At 47.3% G+C, this 18,236-nt stretch overlaps 1 protein-coding gene across 3 annotated transcripts in view; it reads right to left on the bottom strand.

Annotated features, from left to right (window-relative positions):
* The window catches only part of IGFBP2 (insulin like growth factor binding protein 2), a 63,554-nt gene that overhangs the window by 34,314 nt on the left and 11,004 nt on the right, over positions 1 to 18,236 (bottom strand). The window contains exon 1 of one of the 3 annotated variants that reach the window (XM_005153833.2): positions 4,892 to 4,976. The exons of the other annotated variants lie outside the window; for them this stretch is intronic. Coding sequence (XP_005153890.2) covers positions 4,892 to 4,961 — 70 coding nt within the window. The 5' untranslated portion in view covers positions 4,962 to 4,976. Of the gene's footprint in view, positions 1 to 4,891; positions 4,977 to 18,236 lie in introns of those variants that run through there. 3 annotated transcript variants of the gene reach the window in all.

The following is an 18,236-nucleotide window of genomic DNA, read 5'->3' as shown; positions in this document are numbered from 1 at the left end:
GCGGGCCTGCCGGACCCTGCCAGCTGGGCTGGCCACACTGCATATGAGAAATTCAGGGCACCTTCTGCAGGGGCAAGACTTCCCAGACCCGGTGTCTGTAATAAGCAATATTTGCCTGTGTGCCGTATCACCAGAGGCCATCGAACTGGTCAGCAATTCAAATATTCTCACAACTCTCCTGCTCTCCTCAGGTTTGGATGGTTTTCAAGGAACATTGTCAAAGCTGACATAGCCCTAAAAACCCCACCACACGTCACAGCCCCAGCCTGAACCCTTCAGAAATGAGAGAGGGAGAGGAGAGAAAGGAAAAAAGCTGTGTCAGGATGGAGGACACAGCACAAAGGATGCTAGCACAGGCACGTTGACAGCCTCTGGGAAGGGGGGGGCCAGGGGGTTGAAACGCAGCCCAGACCTGCTGCTTAGCAGCTGGGCTTTTAACACTTGTTTCAGCAAGAGAAATTAGTAACAGAAATCAGCTCGTTGAGAGATGGGGGTGTCAGGTTCAAGGCTTGTGCTGCATCAAGGAAGAGCAGCAAAAGTGGTCCTCAGGGAAGGACTGATTGGCTTTGTTCTGCTGTGGTTTACATTTCTGTAAGCAGTTCTTCTGACTCCTGACCACAGTCCCAGGAGATGGACACCCACCCTTAGATATTCCTATTCCACCACCATCTTGGTGCATCGCCAAAGCATGAGCACCCTGGAAATGAGAAAAGCAAGTGAATTTGTACTATTTTCTCTGCTGGAGCTTTTAGGGAGTCAAAAGAAAATGCTTTTGTGAATGCCAACAGCTAGCATTGTTATCTGTAGTCATCTCCGCTGGTCCTTATAAAGTATTGAAGGAGCAAAATGAAAAACAAAACAAATCCACATTACCCCATCTCACAGCAGTTCAGCTCCAGCCCACATCCCACAGACATCTGGATTATCACTGTGAATTAAGTGTGTTGGTGCTGCCCAGGCATCACCCACTGCATGGCTCCTTCAACACAGGGCCACCCCATAGCTCAGAACCCCCGTCCCCTGGGGATGCAGGGGAAACACAAGGGAGTGAAGCCACACTCACCACCTTCTCAGGACAACCCTATCCCCATATTCCTACTGCAGGTATTCTGCAAACACTGGGCTCTGTGGTGATAACAAAGGCACAGGAGGAGCCTCCCCTGCCATCCCATCAGCATGCACAAGAACCCTCTGACAGCAGCATGGGTGCAAGTACATTTGGGGCAGAAAAGGGCACTCAGACACCCCTCAGAGCAGCCTCCTGGCCCACCAGCTGAGCCACAGCAGCTTCCCCACATACAGTGCTCCCAGGAATCTCAGCACATCCAACTCCTCACTTCCACTTCCACCTTAGTTGGTTCATAACAAACTCAAGTGTCTGGGTTTATTTAGGCTAAGCCATTTTGTTTCACAAATGGAGTATAGGAAGAGCAGGCTTTTTCCTCAATGACCCTGCTTCCACCAATGGGAGAAACCTTTGCCCTGCAAGATGCTGATGCTTGTGCCTACACAGATTCAAACCCCACAAAGATTCCCTGCAAGTGGAGGATTGTTTTACTTAGAACTAATTAAGTAATAACTTGTGCCAAACTATGACTTTAAACTGATGCTATACTGGGTTTGCATGGCAAAGTTTTCATAGTGGAGGGCAACAGAGGTGGCTTATTGTGAAAAGCTGCTTGAAGCTTCCAATGTCCAATACCGCAAATGCCAGCCAGCTCCAAGATGGACCTGATGAACCCCCAATTCGATCCCCCTGCACTGCTGGAAGAGGTAAATAAAATTAGGAGTAAAGTTAATCCCGGGAAGAAGGGAAGGATGAGGGGAAGGTGGTTTTAATATTTGGGGTTTTATTTTCTCATTATCCTGCTTTGCTGTGATTGATAATAAGCTAATTTCCCCTGGTCAGGTTTTACCTGATGGTAACTGTTGAATGAGATCTCCCTGTCCTTATCTCAACCCACAAACTACTTGTTATACTTTTCTCCCACTGTCTAGTTGAGGGGGAGTACAGAGCAGCTTTGGTGGGCACCTGCCATGCAGCCAGGGTCAATCCACCACAGATGCATAGCACAGGTAGGCTTCTAGTTGAGATTTAACAGGTGGCAGCAGCAGCTCAGTGCTCTCCTACATCAGGATAAGCAGTGAACACCTCCATCCTGCTTCTGAAATTGTCTGAACAAAATAAAAGACAGAGCTTAGCCACCATCCATCTGAGCCAAATCACTGAAATGAAGGCTCCTGAGTTTTTCCCATTACCTTTGCACTGGGACCACATTTAGGTTATGGCTGCAGAGTATCACAGTCATCTGCTTCTGAGATTTCTTCCTGCAAGGAATGTGAACCAAGCTAGCGGCTTTCCTACACAGATGCAGGCAGGGAAGCTGAGACACCAGGCAACCACAGCCTCTCAGAAAAGAATTTGCGATGAAAAATGATGGCTTTCCCTCCCAGCAGGAATAACCTTAACCAGGGAGAGGCTCTAGACCCACATTCTGCACTGCGGTCACTTGCTCCAAGCAGAGATCTCAGAGCACAGAGTTGCCAGATATGGACTATACCTATACATTAGGACTCTTTCTAAAGCATGCCAGCCAATGAAGAGACTCAGCAGAAGCCTAGTTGGGCTGGTGGACAAAAGGGAGGGGGCAGGAGAAAACTGTGACAAATTGAAAATTCAATATGGATTGCATAACTGCATGAATAATTCCTTTCAAGCCAAATGGGATTCCTGCAAAAGAGGTAGTTTGCTGCAGTCCCTCAGCTCCACTTAATGAAAGAACCCTCAGACAGTTGAGTGGTTTATTGACTTTGCAGGGGGGTTTGGTTGGATTTTTTGTTGTTTGTTGGGGTTTAGTTTCTGTTGGTGCTTGGTTTTGCCTTTTTGGTTTTTATTGCTTATAGCCCCGTCAGAAGATAGTTCCATTTTACAGCATACATCAGTAGAGAATAGATGGGAAAAATCAACCAAACAGGCAACACTAGAAACAGATTTCCCTGGCTGGTCGAGAAACTTGCTCATAATGGCAAAGATGCTCATTCGCTTTTTCTAGAGACAATTTTTAATTAATGAAAACAATATAAGAGTTATTCATGGGGAGGAGAAAGATCTGCTAACAAATATTTTCTCTAAACCAGAGACTTCTAAAAGCGTGGGATCACATCACAGCAGGAAAGATGAATTGATGAAATGAAGACAAGAAGGCTGGAAAAGCAGGATAAAACCAGTAAGATTTACTTAAGTTATTGAGTGCCATGTCTAGAATCTGGGAAGCCCCACATCTCAAGCTACAGGATGCACATCTGGAACGACCTAACATGAGTTAAGGGCCCCCTTCCCTGTATTTCTCAGCTGCCACGGCAGGGTTAAGCTTTTTCCATGTGCAAAATCTAACCCTGCAAGAATCTCTTCTGGCCACACTGCCCACAAGAGATACTGGTCCCACTGTGTTACCATACAACCCTAAAAGCACCCGAACAGACTTAGACCAAATGCCCATTTTTGCTCTGTATCCTGCCTCCTGCCAGGGCTAACAGATGCACAGAAAGTGTCCATACCCTGCAAAATCAACAGCCACCCCAAACCCCTGGGGCTGACACGATCCTTTCAGCAACAGCCAAATGACCCTTCTTTAAAGGCAGCAGTCCTCAAGAAGAGAGGAGAGGCTGTCCAAAGTATTTCACCTGGTGAGAATAGGGAACTGGGGGGCAGAAGGGGGAAGAGGCCATCCCTGAATTGAGGAGAGACCTTATCACCCTGTACAACTATCTGAAAGGTGGTTGTAGAGAGGTGCGTGTTGGTCTCTTCTCCCAGGAAACAAGCCATAAGACAATAGGAAATGGGCTCAATTTGTGCCAGGGAACATTTAGATTGGATATTACAAAAACTTACTTTCTCAAAAGGATTATCAAGCATTGGAACAGGCTGCACAGGGAAGCGGTTGAGTCACCATCCCTGGAGATATTTAGAAGCTGTGTACCCTGTGTGGTGCTTAAGGACATGGGTTAGAGGTGGACTTGGCAGTGTTAGATTTATGATTGAACTCAATGGTTTTAAGAGTCTTTTCCATGACCCTTCTATGGAAAAGGTCAATTCTACGATTTTGATGCAGAAAGTACATTGTTTCCCAAAGGGAGAGCCAGCCATCTCAGAAGCAGTGCTACCCATGAGTGCACCTTGGTGACAAGCACCCTCATAGATGCCCTGATGTCTAACATGATAGTTGAACCCACACTACAGCCTTTCCTCTCCAAGCAGGCACTAGCAGAGCCTTTCCTCTTGTACCTGGCCAGTGATTCCCACCAAATTTTCAGGCAGGAAAGCACTGGTCAGAGCTGTGCACCATCCCACCTACAGGGAGATGGTCAATTCATCAAAAAATAGTGGGAAAAGGAAAACCTTTATAGAAATCAGGCTAAAGCATTCCCTCCAGTGGGATCTTTAGGAGCCAAGCCACAGCCTTTGGAGCTCCTTCCTTGAATCCCACATCACATTTTACACTGTTCACCTAAAACCAGATCCCCAACTCTGCCAAACCCTCATAATCCATCAGCTTCAAGGCCAGGACTGCAGGCCACTCCACAAGTTCCTCCTCCCCTCTCACAGACAGCCACAGCTTCTCTTCATTTTCCATGAAGACCAGTCCCGCACTGCTTAGTCACCATTTTACATCTCCATACCAGTTCCCCTTCCTCCTTCTTTTTGTTTCCCACATGAACTTAATGAGTCCTAACTCCCATCCCTGCCAAACCCAGGTCCCATTTTGTTCAGGAGAGACTAGATGTCTATCATGAGCTCCAGGACCAGGCATGAAGACCAGAGAAAAGGACAGGATTGCATGCTGGGTGTTTTTAAGGCTGCTGCTCATTGGGAGGGTGGGAGAACACATACCTTTTTTCCCTACTTGTGTCTCTATTTGGCGGTAGGGATGCATGAAAGGGTTCAGGACTGCCTCTTTCATTAGCCCCTTGGTTGGCAAAAGCAATTTTGCATCTTGGTGCTTCACATCAGCTCAGGATGGCTCTGAGCACCCACACTGATACCAGGAAAAGCTGTTCCACATGCTCCCACCCCAGTCAAGACAGTGCTCACATGGCATAGCCCAGCCTCTCCACCCTCTTGTCCAGCTCAGCTGGGGCACAAGCAGCGAAACCCATGGCCTGACCCCCAGCAGCTGTGCTGCACAAGTGCTGAATCAGGCATGAGCAACACCAGCGCCAGGGCATTGCCTGCCCTTGGCATCCAGGGCCCAGAGAGCCTGCAGCCTCAGCCCAGAACACGCTCTGCTCAGTGAATCACGCACCAATCCCAGCAAGTCCTCTCAAGACCCATCAGTCACCAGAGGGGAAAAAAATATTACATGCACACAAAGTAATTAGAGGTGTAACCCTCTCCCCTCCCTCTGTGCAGGCTTAATGCTCCCTTTGTCCAGGCATGTTTGCCTCGCTAAGTCATGCCTCGGGACAGCTTTCTTGACAGAAAACAAAGGTCAATTAATAAAACAAAAAGAAAAAACACAAGGAGAAACCCCTCGTTAGAATGGTCACCCTCTCAGCATGGCTCTCTACCCTGACTGGTCCTTCCTGAAAACAGAGAACTGACCCATGGCTGTGACCCCTCCAAAAAACCCAAATCACACATAGCCAGCTCAGGGCTGTCTCCAGCAGTGGAGGGATGGGAAACCAGCCCGTGGCGCAGACCCAAGACACAGCAAGGTACAAACCTGATGGATGTTTGTTAAACCATCTCACCCACTGAAATCCCAGTCTCCCTGACCATTTGTCTCCTGTGAAATTAAAACCTTCCCCTGGTAGCTTGGTGGCACACATCCTGTGACCTACTGTAACTCTGCTACCCCTTGCACCAACAGCTCTTAGGAGTACATTACAGAAGATGGGGTATCAACTGCCAAAGATACTCAGCTCAATTCCTCTTTACCTGAGAAAATGAACCCACAGCAAACCTCACTTCCAGTTTACCACCAGCATTATTAAATGCTTCACCCCCCCAATGGAAGTCTCTTATTACAGCATAGACATGAGAAACACAGGTAGAAGTCTGCTTCAAACCTGTACTGTGCAAGTGCAAAAACATCTCTCCCACATACTCATCCAGTTTACCTTGGACACACATGAGCACTTCTGATCTTGTTAGCTAGAGAGGTGGTGAAAGCACACACGCACGTGCATGCTCACCAGCCAGCTCATTAAATCTAATTAGACAGTCTTCCACAGGGAATTTTGAAATGCATATCCAGAAATTGCTGTGCACTGCTCTTTCCTCAACCCTTTGGATGTATGAGCATGATTACTCACCACATGAAAAATAAAAACCCATGTGAAACTTAAGGGACCTACCATACTTGCAATTAACAGAGCTGCACTGTAGTTTAATCAGTCTTCCTGCTTAGAGACAAGTATGGTGGCAATAATATAGAGAAAGAACACCCAAGCCTCAGGTTGAGATCCAAACCTCTCCAAGAAATTGACTATCCAGCGTACCAGAAGTTTTCCTTGGTGACTTTATAAAGAATTTACTCTGTTGACATTCTGGTGTGTAAGATGTGGAGCCAACACACGTGCACCACAACTCAGCCAAAGTACAAGGGACGGAATTTTGAGGGCTTAGAGAAAATTGAAATATCTTCTTCATGAGCTTCCAGCACAGGAAAATTGTGGCTTCAGACCCATATATATAGGATATATGAGGATTAAGCACTAAAGTGGAGCATCTAATGCCTTCCCTAAACTGTTCTCCATCCCCAGCTCTGCCAACACTACCAACCAGGCGCAGTTATTGCCAGCTCCAGGGACATTCCCTGTGCTCAGGATGGATGTTCTTTAAAGCTTCTGCTCCACTGCATCAATTCACACAACAGAATCCCTCAACTGGCTTGTTCACACAGGGGAAGCTTAATCTGAATTCACTTTCACAGTAAAGTAGCTAAACAGTGTTAAACATGCCAACACAATACAGAGCATCCCTCCTTTGAGTTTGCCTTCTTATTTGCAGGGAGAATTCTGCTTACTTTGAACAAGGAGCATTTAAATTCTGAATAAGTATACTGCATTAAACCTTCTATAGATAGAACTAAACCAAACTATATATACATCATTAATTCCTGAGTGTCCCTGGGCACCCAGACCCAGCAGCCTTCCACCATGCCTAACTCAGCAGCTCCCAGATGGGTTTGGTAAACTCCTGGTGTTCTGGCTGATGTGAAAGCACCCCAGAAGGTTTGATAAGGAAAGGCCAACAGCATTGCTCATCTGCAGCAGCCTATGGATGGTACTCAGGAGACAAAAAAAAAGGCATCTCTTCTGGAGCCCATCATTTCTCTAAACTATGTTCTTTGTTAGGGTGATGTGTCACCTAGAACTTTCTACTAAAAGCAGAGAAATAGTGTCCATTGAAAACATTTATACACATGCAAAATATAAAAAAGAAATATGTATTTTGCATTGCAGTGGTCTTAGTCTGGTGTCTCCATGTCTAAGTCTGAGCAACCAAACACAAGCATGGAAAGGCTCTCACTGACCTTTTGGGAGCTGGATATAACATTCACATAGATGCACTCACACAGGGCACAACTAGTTAAGCATAAGGCAGGTATGTTCAGTGAATTTGCAAGCTTGGATAGTGAAGCCAAAGGGGTTGCAATTTCCATAAATCAAGCAATTCCCAGTTTTTTCATCCTTGCTCTGTCAGGTCTTAAAGACAAAAAAAAAAAAAAAAAGGAAAACAGATACACACACCAAAAGCTCCTGAATTATGAAATATCATGCAATACAATGGACTAAACCAGCCATCACTCATTCACATGGGTGACATCCCCAGCATTTGCCTTTTGTTTTTCTTGCTGGTTAAGTATCTAACATGTTCCTACTGTTTTTCTTGTTGGGTAAGTGGCATGCACACATATGGCTGCACAGACCAAGCTGTTCAAATTTTATGGTTATTCCAATAAATCAACTTTTTCCAGACACCACAATTTCAATTCGAAAAACATCAGAAATTAACTTTGAACTGCAGTCTATAAAGCTAGAGAATAGCTAGCTGTCAAAACAAGACAAAACCCCTAAAAACTTTTTTACCAGTTAAGACATTTCAGGAGAAGATCAAGATTTCAGTGAAGTGATACAGCCAGTAAGTGATAGAAGGAAACTCTATTAAAAAAAAAAAACCCAGAAACTAAACCAAACTGCTTTCCATAATTTATTGTGGATCATGATCAGAGACAGCAGTGACATTTTCAACTTTTTTTTCCATTTTGGTCTGCAGACTTTGCATAGAAGCAAGCACTAAAAGGAGAACCTGTAAAAATTGAGACACAATGCAACTAAAGGCTTAGCTGTATTAGAGAGTTGGCTTTGCTCTATCCATGTGTTCTTTCTGCAAGAAAACTAAAAGAAAAGATAACAAGACATTGACTACTGGAAATTGCAGATATTAACCCTAGATTATATCCCGTTAAAAACAAAAGCTATGGGAGGGGAAAAACTTTTTTAAAGTACTGAAGTCACAACAGCTTCACAAGGACAGAGAGAAGCAACTTGAATATAAATAAGTGTCCAAAATAGGTCAGCACTCTCTTCTTGGCCACGAAGTCTGATACTTTTCTCTAGAGGTTAGCCTGGATGGTGGAGGCACACACACTGCAGGGACAGAAGCTGAACCCATAGGCAGCTCTGAGCTTGGAGTGAGCTTCAGTGCCCCAACCACGGTGCCATAGTGAAAGGGCAGGTCTCACCCACGGAGCATCACCAGGCACACTCAAGGCAACAGCTATACACTCTGCAGCAGTACCTGTTTCCCCTGACCATATGGGCTTCCAAGACAACATCAGTCCAGTTCCAGGAGGGGTTTGAAATGCTGTATCCACAGCCAGTTTTGAGTTTATCAGGCAAGAAACATGGTAAGAGACAAGGAGGTTTCCACAACCCCCACCAAGAACCAGCAATTCCATGCTTTCAGCCCAGAGCATCCTAGCCATACTCTGGCAAGAAGCACCTCTTTGTGCCAGGGCAGAATTGGGCCCTGCACAATCCAATTACAGTAGACAAAGCCATTACCTCCTCACCAGAGGTTACAGCACCTTAAACCAACTCAGAGGACATGTTTAGACTCAAAAATCAGGACACAAGGTGCAGAGCATGCATCTCAGCTGTTCTGCCATTGCTTCCACAGGGGAGGCTGGTGAGAGCAATAAGGTCTGGCTGCAGGAGAGCCACAGGTTCTCTCTTTTGTTTTTTAAAAGGAAAAAAGTGAACAAGTTACTTCTACAGCACTGAGCAGCAAGCCTGCCAGTCCAGCCTCGGCAGCATTCCTGCCTAGCTCGGCTTGTTTACCACCAATAAAAAGCCCATTAGTTGCACAATGCGCCTGTTAAAAATAACTCAAAACAAAAAATCATTACTGGCAAATTAGTAAGACATCAGGACGAACAGACACCTCAGCGTGGTGTTATGGAAACCACAGAGGCATCAGGCTTTCCTCAGGAAGTTTTCCCAAGAAAGATGAGCCCAAAGATTTCTCTACCTTTGAGTGGACCCAGCTAATTTGACAGGTTCAGGACCAAAATACAGCGGTCACCCAGCCAATAAGCACAGGGTTTCAAATCAAGTAACTTCCAGAGAAAGTAAACTCACCAAGCTCAGGGGCTGCTGGTCTGTGCTAATGAGAGCACAAAGTCCCCTTTGCACAGGGCTAGCCCGCAGAGAAGGCTGCCATGCTCTGGGGCTTCCCCAGATATTGACACTACGGTGCAGGATCTGATACGGTAGCAGCAACAGGTGCTGACTCAGCACAGCCCCATCCCTGGCCCAGGGACAATGACCTAAATTTTCCCCATCTATTTTAACATTGCTGTAAAAAAATACCCAGCTCCCAGCCCAGTTCCTGACCAAATGAAACACAAAACTTAGTGCTTAGCGTTGCCACCTGCCACACACACCACTAAGCTCCAGCTAGGGAGCTCACAGCAGCACAGCTCAGACCTTGCAGACACAGCTTAGAGTAGCTTTTCTGATCACTGCTTCCAAACCTGTGCAATTCAGGGGTCACTCTGAAGTTGACCCCTGAGTTCACACAGGCAATGAGAAGAGTGGAGTTACTACCCAGCTTCCTACAACTTTCTTGGAGCACTCAGAGCCAAGGACACAAATGGAGATATAGACCAAGTTCAGGAAGCCGCTACTCTGTGGGTTGTGAGCAGAAGAGCTGAAGCTTTTTACAATACTGTTCCTCTCAGCAAACCCCTCTACAGACTGAGCATCCCCAGGAGCTGCTCTAAACTTAAGAGCAATATTGCTTTTCCTCCCAAGCCCAACCAACTTACTTGGAGGCTGCCCAGACAAACAGCCCAAATCTCTGCCTAACCCACCATTATCTAGTTAGGGAAAACCTGAAGCTACCACTTTGCAAGGATGCAACCTAACTATTCACTCTCTCTCCCGCAATAGAGGGAGTCTGAGACTCTTCTGCAATTTGTATGTTTCCATGAGCACCCACAGCCCCTTCCACAAGCCCAGCCCGTTGAGAAGAAGCTTCTTTGAGAATACGCCAAGCAGAGGTACACATTGAAGACACAGCATTTTTGAAATTAGATGAGGATCCCCTTCTGCTAATGAGATGGTAAGATGGGATTTCAAAAGCAGCTGCAAATATCCAAGGCGGTGATTGAGACTGACCTTTTCAAAGGAGAAAGCTCTCTTCCTATGCTCACACAAGAGAGCAAATGTATTTTTCAGGCACACACTTGATCCTCCAGATTTGTAAAAATGAAAATGGGGTCACAAAAGCAGGTGAGCAAGCACTGTGCTAAAGCTTAGCTGAAAATATAATCTCTGGATATAAGAAATAAAGACACCTATCAGCATGCAGGGTCTACAGTATCTTCATAACTACTGCTAGTAACAATTCTCCTACAGAACCCTGAACACTGAAAATTCCCAAGCAAGACCCAAATGCCATGTCAGAAACTCTCACTGTCCTCAGGCTGGAGGACAACAGTTGCATAAACCACACTAAGAGACTTACACCCAGGGGAAGAAGAGGTTCTCTCAGTCTGGGAAGGAGAAACAACCAACCAATCCCCCTCCCACCTAACATTTAAAGTCAGGTGAGACTTGATGGAGACAACAGGGATAAGAGCTACAACCAAATTAGTAGCCCACATTTTGGCAAGGATGATGAAAATGCTCACCTGCTTCAGCTATGATCATCTCCAGCTCAAAATGGGTGAGAGGCACTCCCCTCTATTCCTAAGTAGGGTCTCTGTTCCTAAACCAGTGAGGATACATTGGAGAATATTTTGGCCTGTCCAAGTCAGATATGTTTCTTAACAAACAGCAAAGGAGCTTCTTCAGACTGAGCCATCAAACTGCAATGTGCTTTGAATGCCATGCACGGATGGAGGTGGATGTGGCTGTGTCAGAACAAGGCACAGCAGAGATTTGCTGGACCACTCTCCTCATGGAGACCTCATCAGCCATGCTCCTGCTGAGATGCCATCACCTCCAACCCCACCAGAGTTGTATCTTCCCACTTCATTTTACATTTTAACTAAGCAGCTTTTGCCAGAGGTTCTCCAGATGCTACCTCCATCCTGAGGGTGCTTAAAATCACACCCAAACCATGATGGCCAGTGACCGACTCCACTCTCCTCCCTGCAGCTTAAAAAGCATCCAAAATGATTTCAGGGGAGATGGCAGGAGGGGTGACTCCAGCAGATATCACGCCAGACAGAGTATCATATCATCTGCGCTGCTGTAATGTGAGGCAAGGTACTGTCAGCACTGCCGCGGCAAGGCAGCGTGCCAGCACAAACACCGTGTCGGCTGCTCTGGCTGGTTCCACAGCAACACAACCATATCCTCGGGCCAGATCCAGACCACAGCCTGCCAGCAGAGCCGGACACACGCATCTCCGGTGCCGACAGCCATGGAAACAGAGCTTTGGTTTGCCTTGGTTAAGCCGGTTTTGGGTCCAGGGCTGTCCCCTGAGCCCGCACAGGGGAAGTGGAGGTGCAAGCCCCCGGAGTTTGCAATAAAGGAGATCTGTGTGGCTGGTGAGTGCAAGGTCTCCTGGGAATGGCCCTTTTACTGGGCTCCAGATGCTGTGGAGTGATTGCTTATATGAAGGCAGGGGAGGCCTCTTTACTGTTTCTCATTTCCTCCTTTTTTGCTCTCCGCCCCCCCCCCCCCCCCCCCCCCCCCCCCCCCGATTTCCTGGTTTTGTTCAGAAGCACAAGAGAGTCATTCATCATTTTTCTTCCAGCACAAGGAACCCTCTCACCTCCCCCTCACCCCTAAATCCCTCCCCACCAGAAAAGGGCACACGTTCGTCAGCCAAAAAGGCTCGCAGCAGGGAAGGCAAAGCTCCTCTGCTCCTGCAAACAGCTCCGGCACAAAGGGCCACATTCTCAGCTGGGTTCTGTGGGTGCCAGCCCCCAAAGGGTGAAGGCCAAAACTCAATGGCAGCAGAAATGCTAAGTCAGAAAATGGGTATCAGCAGAGGAGGAAAGCAATCTGCACTGGTTTGAATTACGGGTGATGCAAAGCAGAGAGGAATTTGCATGCTGAGGAGACAGACAGCACTGCAGGTAACTGGAAAGAAAGAGCTAAGAGATGAAGGTCTGCATATGTCTCAGCCTGTGTGCTCTGATGGTCACTCGATTCACTGAAACCCGGAAATCTTTCCTTGCAGAGCTGTCCCCCACCCTCCTCTGGAAACTGGACAAGCACTGGTCTAAATGCAGTCCAGGTGCTAGACTTGCACTGCTCTGCATGACAGCAAGCCATCAGCCCCAGCTTTGGGATGGGATTCCAGGAAAACCCTCTTCAGTTTGCAGGAGGGGGGGAAAGGGGTAGCTACAGATGCAGACATTTAACCCATCTGGAGGATCAAAAACATCCCAGGAAAACTTCACTGGAGGGCTTTCCTCCAAAGGCCACTTGGGTTCACAATCACTCTGATTCCTTCCATACCTTCTTGATGGCCTCTCCTTGCCCCATCTTGGAGGGAGGGTGCCATGACTAAAACCTCTCAGTACAGCTGTGACAGAAAAGCAGCTCTCTCCAAATGCCCTTGAGGAGACTGAGTAGGAGCCCCACAAAGTGATCCAAATTCTTTTATAAAGCAACAGAATGTTAGCATGAAGATCAGGAGAGTGCAAACACCTGGGGTCCATTTTGGGCTTTATGGTTTGGCTCTTGACCTGGAAAAAAGGAAATAAAACCGGACATACAGAAAATGTTATGGGTTTTGGTTTTGTTTGGGTTTAATCGCAGTAATAACAGCAACCAAGTCAAAAATATCTGCTTATGGTCAAACCCAAGGTTTCTTTTTGGTCATTTTAGAAGGAAAAGAAATGGAAGATCATGGTCCGTATTGGGGCTGGTTGGGTGGAGGGGAGCCTGTGTACCAGCAGCTCCACTGAGGGAGTACACTTATGGCACAATTTCAGCAAGAATTGTATGAGCAATGAAAACACAAACCACCATTTGGGACTAAACTATTCCACAGCCACTGAGCCAGAGATCCTGGGGCTCCTCCAGCTACTGCTCATGTTTTGGGCAAAGGAAGAGTCTGAGGCCACTTTTTGCACATCTTGGGTCACTGTGTGAACTGGTGGCATGCTTCATGCGGCCTCTTTTGAGAGTCTGGCTATTCATTCCCTTTGCTTTCTTTAAAAATGCTCAAATGGTAAAATTTTTAGCTGCTAGTCTACCTCAACATCTTTGCAAACTTGTTTTGAAGCCCCTTTGTGCCCTAAAGGACAGACACCAATATTTCAAAGTTACCTGAATAAAACCTTAGACTCTGCTCTTTTTTTCTTTTTTTATGTTTTTTTTTTACTTAATGGTTTGGCAGCCAAACCGAAAGGATCGGTCCCAAGCAGGAACCAACATGTGGGCTCCATTGTGCTCCAAACCCAGCTTGTGTCACCTCCAGAGTTCCCAGATGTGCTTGTGCAGAGCTCTGTGCCTGACCCTCCCACCCTGGCGGGATAGCCCCTGACGGCTCCTCTCTCTGGAGCACAGGCAGGTTTCAGCAGGTCTTCACCGAGCCAGACAGGTCAAAATGCGCCTCCCAGCACCCTGCTGACAATATGCAAAGTAAACCTGAGAGCAGGCACGGGGAGAGGTGAGGCCGGCAGAAACGCGGAAAGAGGAAACAACAGTAAGAAAGAGAGCGCAGCACTTTTATAGCAGGAAAAAATAAACTTGCTGACCAAAAAAAACCCCAACCATAACTGGAAAAACATACAAGGCTCTAGAGAAAAAAAAGTAGCAAAGGAGGAAGGTAAGAGGGGCTGGGTACAATGGTGTGCATTTTCTTCTCAGCACCAAGGAGATCCCCGAGGGCCCCTAAAAGCCTTTTGCAAATCAGGACCAAGCTCCAGGGTGCAGCAGCTGCTGGATCATTCCTTACCAGGTGGGCTCTCATCCCACAGAAATCCAGACTTCTGCTGTTTGAAAATAAACTCCAAAAAATCACAGTGGATTTTGCACTGGAGCCTTTTCAGTGTTTTCTTCACCCTGGCATCTTCAAACGAGGTGACAAGTGGCACCACCATGGTTCTGTAGTGTTCATCACTGGAGCAACTAGCAAGCTGTTCAGACTAAGAAATTTGCTCTCCTTAGATACAATCCCACCACTGAGTCTTCCAGAACCAAAGGGTAAGTATCCCCAAGAACAACACACCCAGCAGTACCTGCCTCAGTTTCCTGGACTGCTATGTCAGGCTTTTATAGTACAGCAAAGGCTAAACACAGGTGCCCATGGCCAGTCTGTGCCACAGAGCAGCAGAACCACATCTGGGGAGAGATGAGATTAATTACATGAATAACAAGAAGCTGGATACCAGTCCCCACCCCAGGTAGCCCAGACAGAAGCACAGGGGATGCTCAAAACGTAGACGAGGTCCCCAGTGAGGCCAGTCTTACCCTGTTCCAGCTACAGACGGGCATCTTGGCCTTCATGAGCTCCAGAAAAAGCCCTGCACATTTTCTTTAGAAATGAGCACAACAGTGAAAATCCCCCAGTAGGAGTTTTCCTTTCAGCCTGACCTGGACCGTCCTGTGCATCCGCCACAAGGGCACGGCCACCACGAGCCAGCTCGCCTGCTCGGGGAGGAGAAAAGGGAAGTTCATTTTCACAGCCAACAGAAAAGAGTGATTTCTTTTCAGATGGCAGGAATGTAACCGTGACGTTTAGTCACTTGATATTCCTGCTTCCCTGGCATGTCTCTCTGCACAAAAGCCCCTGGACAGAAGGCCCTCCAGGCAGCATTGCAACATACCCACTGAACGTCCCTGTGCCAGCTCCTTGGGGAGCTGCAGGGTTTTTGGGGACATTCAGTCTCACCCACTCTGTTCCTTGGCTGCATGTGTCTAGCTGGGCAAAGGACAAACCTGCAGCCCTGGCCTAAGGCTGCTCAGGGTCTGATTCACATGCTGAAAACAGCATTGCCCCACTCTCTCTATGACATGCATGCCAGGACAGGATGGCAGCATGCACTGTACCAGCCCCTGAGCTGCATGAAGCCAGGTTTAGAGTGGAGGAGAGCCAGCACCACATCTCCAGCTCTGAAAAGCAGCCATTCACAACCATTATGATGGGGAAATTGCATTTTCTCCACACTGAGCTGTGAGGATGAACAACCCTACCTCACGGCATTGCTCCTGCAATGCAGCTAGCACCCCCAGCTCTGTCACGGGGACAGTATCTAATCTGCAGTGTCCCAGTCCCTGCCAGGCTGTGGCTATGTGCCCTGTAGGCATTGCACCTACACAGTTGGGAGAGAGAAGAGAGCAGCCCAGCTGGGGTTACTCCAGTACACAGCAGACTGCACACCTTGCACCACACACCCCAGGTACCAGCTTCAAGCAGACAGCTCAGCTCAGGTCACGTTGCTGACATGGCTCAGCGCATGATTCCAGGGATTTCCAAAGCACAGCCCAGTCTGCAGCTGCTCAAAGAGGCACCTTCTTCATTGTTACCACACTGATTGCAGTCTTGCATTGCAGAGCTTTCTGCCACACAGCTTCAAGTCCCACCCATTCACACCTCCTTCTTGAGCAAAATTTGGGGAACTTCCCCAATTAAAAACGTTTTGTAAATCTGATGGGAGTCCACTGCTTCAAGGGCTGCAAAAGCTTACTGTAGACTCTGCAGTTTCTCAGGATATAGTTTATATGGCAGTGGGAAGCCCACACTGGGCTGTAAACATTCCCACAGGAGCACTCACATGCTTAACACCGAGCTCAGTGTCAGTCTTGAACATGGGTAATGATGACAGGAGACAAGCAAGATGCATAATTTAACTGCCAAAAATGCTGCTTCATCATGGGATGCCATAGAGGGGATATGCAGAATGCGCAGGCAGAGAACAAGAAAAGAGAAAACTAGGGGGAGAAAAAAGAAACATGGACTCAGTTAAATATTTATAGGGGCTGCTGCATTTTAATGGCAAGCAGCTTTTTAGGTCAGCTGAGACATTTCAGCTCTGCTGGTCACATCAGCTCCAGGGAACAAGACTGCTGATAACCACAGCACAGAGGCCCAACTCTCCCAGCACGTAACTTAGAGAAAAAACAGATCTGGGCAGGGTTGTGTTTCCACTGGGCGCAGCCCCAGTGATGAGACCTTCCTTCGACCATGGGTGATGCTCCTGGATATGCAGGTGGCAGGAAATGGGAACAGGTAGCAAACAGGATTCACAGGAGTAAGCTCAAATTGGTCTCATGTGTGGAGAAACTCCTACCCCAAAGCCTCAAGACACCGCAGTAATGCACATAGCTGAAGCACTTGAAGCCCCACTGCTAGAAGTCAGGAGGGCAGCTCACCCAACAAAGACAGTGCCACTGTGAGCAGCCAGCACTGAGCTATGCATTGGGAATCCCTGAAACCATGGACCGAGTGCTGTCGGCAGCCTGATGGGTTTCCATAGCACTGTGCCCACCTCACAAGGCTCACCCCATATTTTCATGAATTCCCAGCTGGCTACCACCTAAAGGCAGATTACGGGCTTGAGGGACCTTTGTCCGGGATGGTCTGCTGTCTAGTCATATCTGCACTGCCCAAGTGCCTTAAGCATAGTCTGACTTTGCAAAGGTCAGTTTTAGCGTGTACAGGACCAGCCTAATGGCCAGGGGTTAAGGTAACAAATCCTTGAAACCAGCCTGATAAAAAGAATAAACAAAAAAAATGGGGGAAAGCAATGGCTGAAATCAATAACAAACATTACTAGAAAGACAGAAGCTTTGCAACTGTCCAAGATTAGAAGAATCTATGCCTGCATTATTGTTTTTTACTCTTTTTTTTGCCAGGCACGTTTTGTTAATGCTGAAAAACTTGTATTTCAGCCCTCTGTCGGCTCAGCTGGCCTCAGTCCCTGCTGGATGGGTCACAGTTCTCAAGAGGGCTGAGCAACTGATTTGTGCAGTGGGACCTGCAGTAACTTTACCACCTCCCTTACCAGCTTTGCAGTGTTGGACTCACTTCATCCAAAACAAGGGAAAGAAAGCAAACAAGTTAAAACCTGGTTCACAACAGTAGGGTTGAGCAGAAAGGAGGGGTTAGACTCAAAAGGAGAACCCCTGTCCAAACACAAGTATCTGAAGCAGCATTCATAAAGCAAACACTGGAATGACCAGCAAACAGCGGGCATTTTGCACACCTGCCCTTAACATCAGGCAAATCTCAAGACATCAGCGCTTCTAAAGAGGGATTAAAATAAAAGCACACTTTGTCCATGGACAACCTTTGTTCAAAAGCCACGTGAGAGGCGGTAAGTTTCTACAGGCTGACTCCCCCCAAAGTAGGTAAAGGGAAAGTTATCAGCTCTGGGCTCCCAAAATATTTACTCAATCTAATGTTATTCTGACTGCTCTCAAGCAGACCTTTCCAAAGTCCCATGCTGTTGTTTTTATGGCATACCCTTGACCAAAACTCAAATGCAGAGCACCCTTTCCCAAGGGCATTTCCAAGCACTCACTGCCGTAGAAGCAATGTCCTTTCAAGGCAGAAATGGCCCTATGGAAACCCATCCCTTGGGGAGAGAAGGCTAAAGGTGCGCAGCCTCTGCTGTGCAACGTCCAAGTGTCAGACCTAAACTGCATCAAGCTGAAACTGTGGGAGTCATTAAGAAGCCAAGATAAATGGCTAAAGCTGATCAAGGGCCAAGAGGCTGAGGAGACACCCTCATGGAGCAGGCTGGGGTGTTTTAGTG

The sequence above is a fragment of the Melopsittacus undulatus genome, chromosome 4 (assembly GCF_012275295.1).
Source record: "Melopsittacus undulatus isolate bMelUnd1 chromosome 4, bMelUnd1.mat.Z, whole genome shotgun sequence".
NCBI lineage: Eukaryota > Metazoa > Chordata > Aves > Psittaciformes > Psittaculidae > Melopsittacus > Melopsittacus undulatus.
This window is presented reverse-complemented; position numbering and strand designations above follow the sequence as displayed.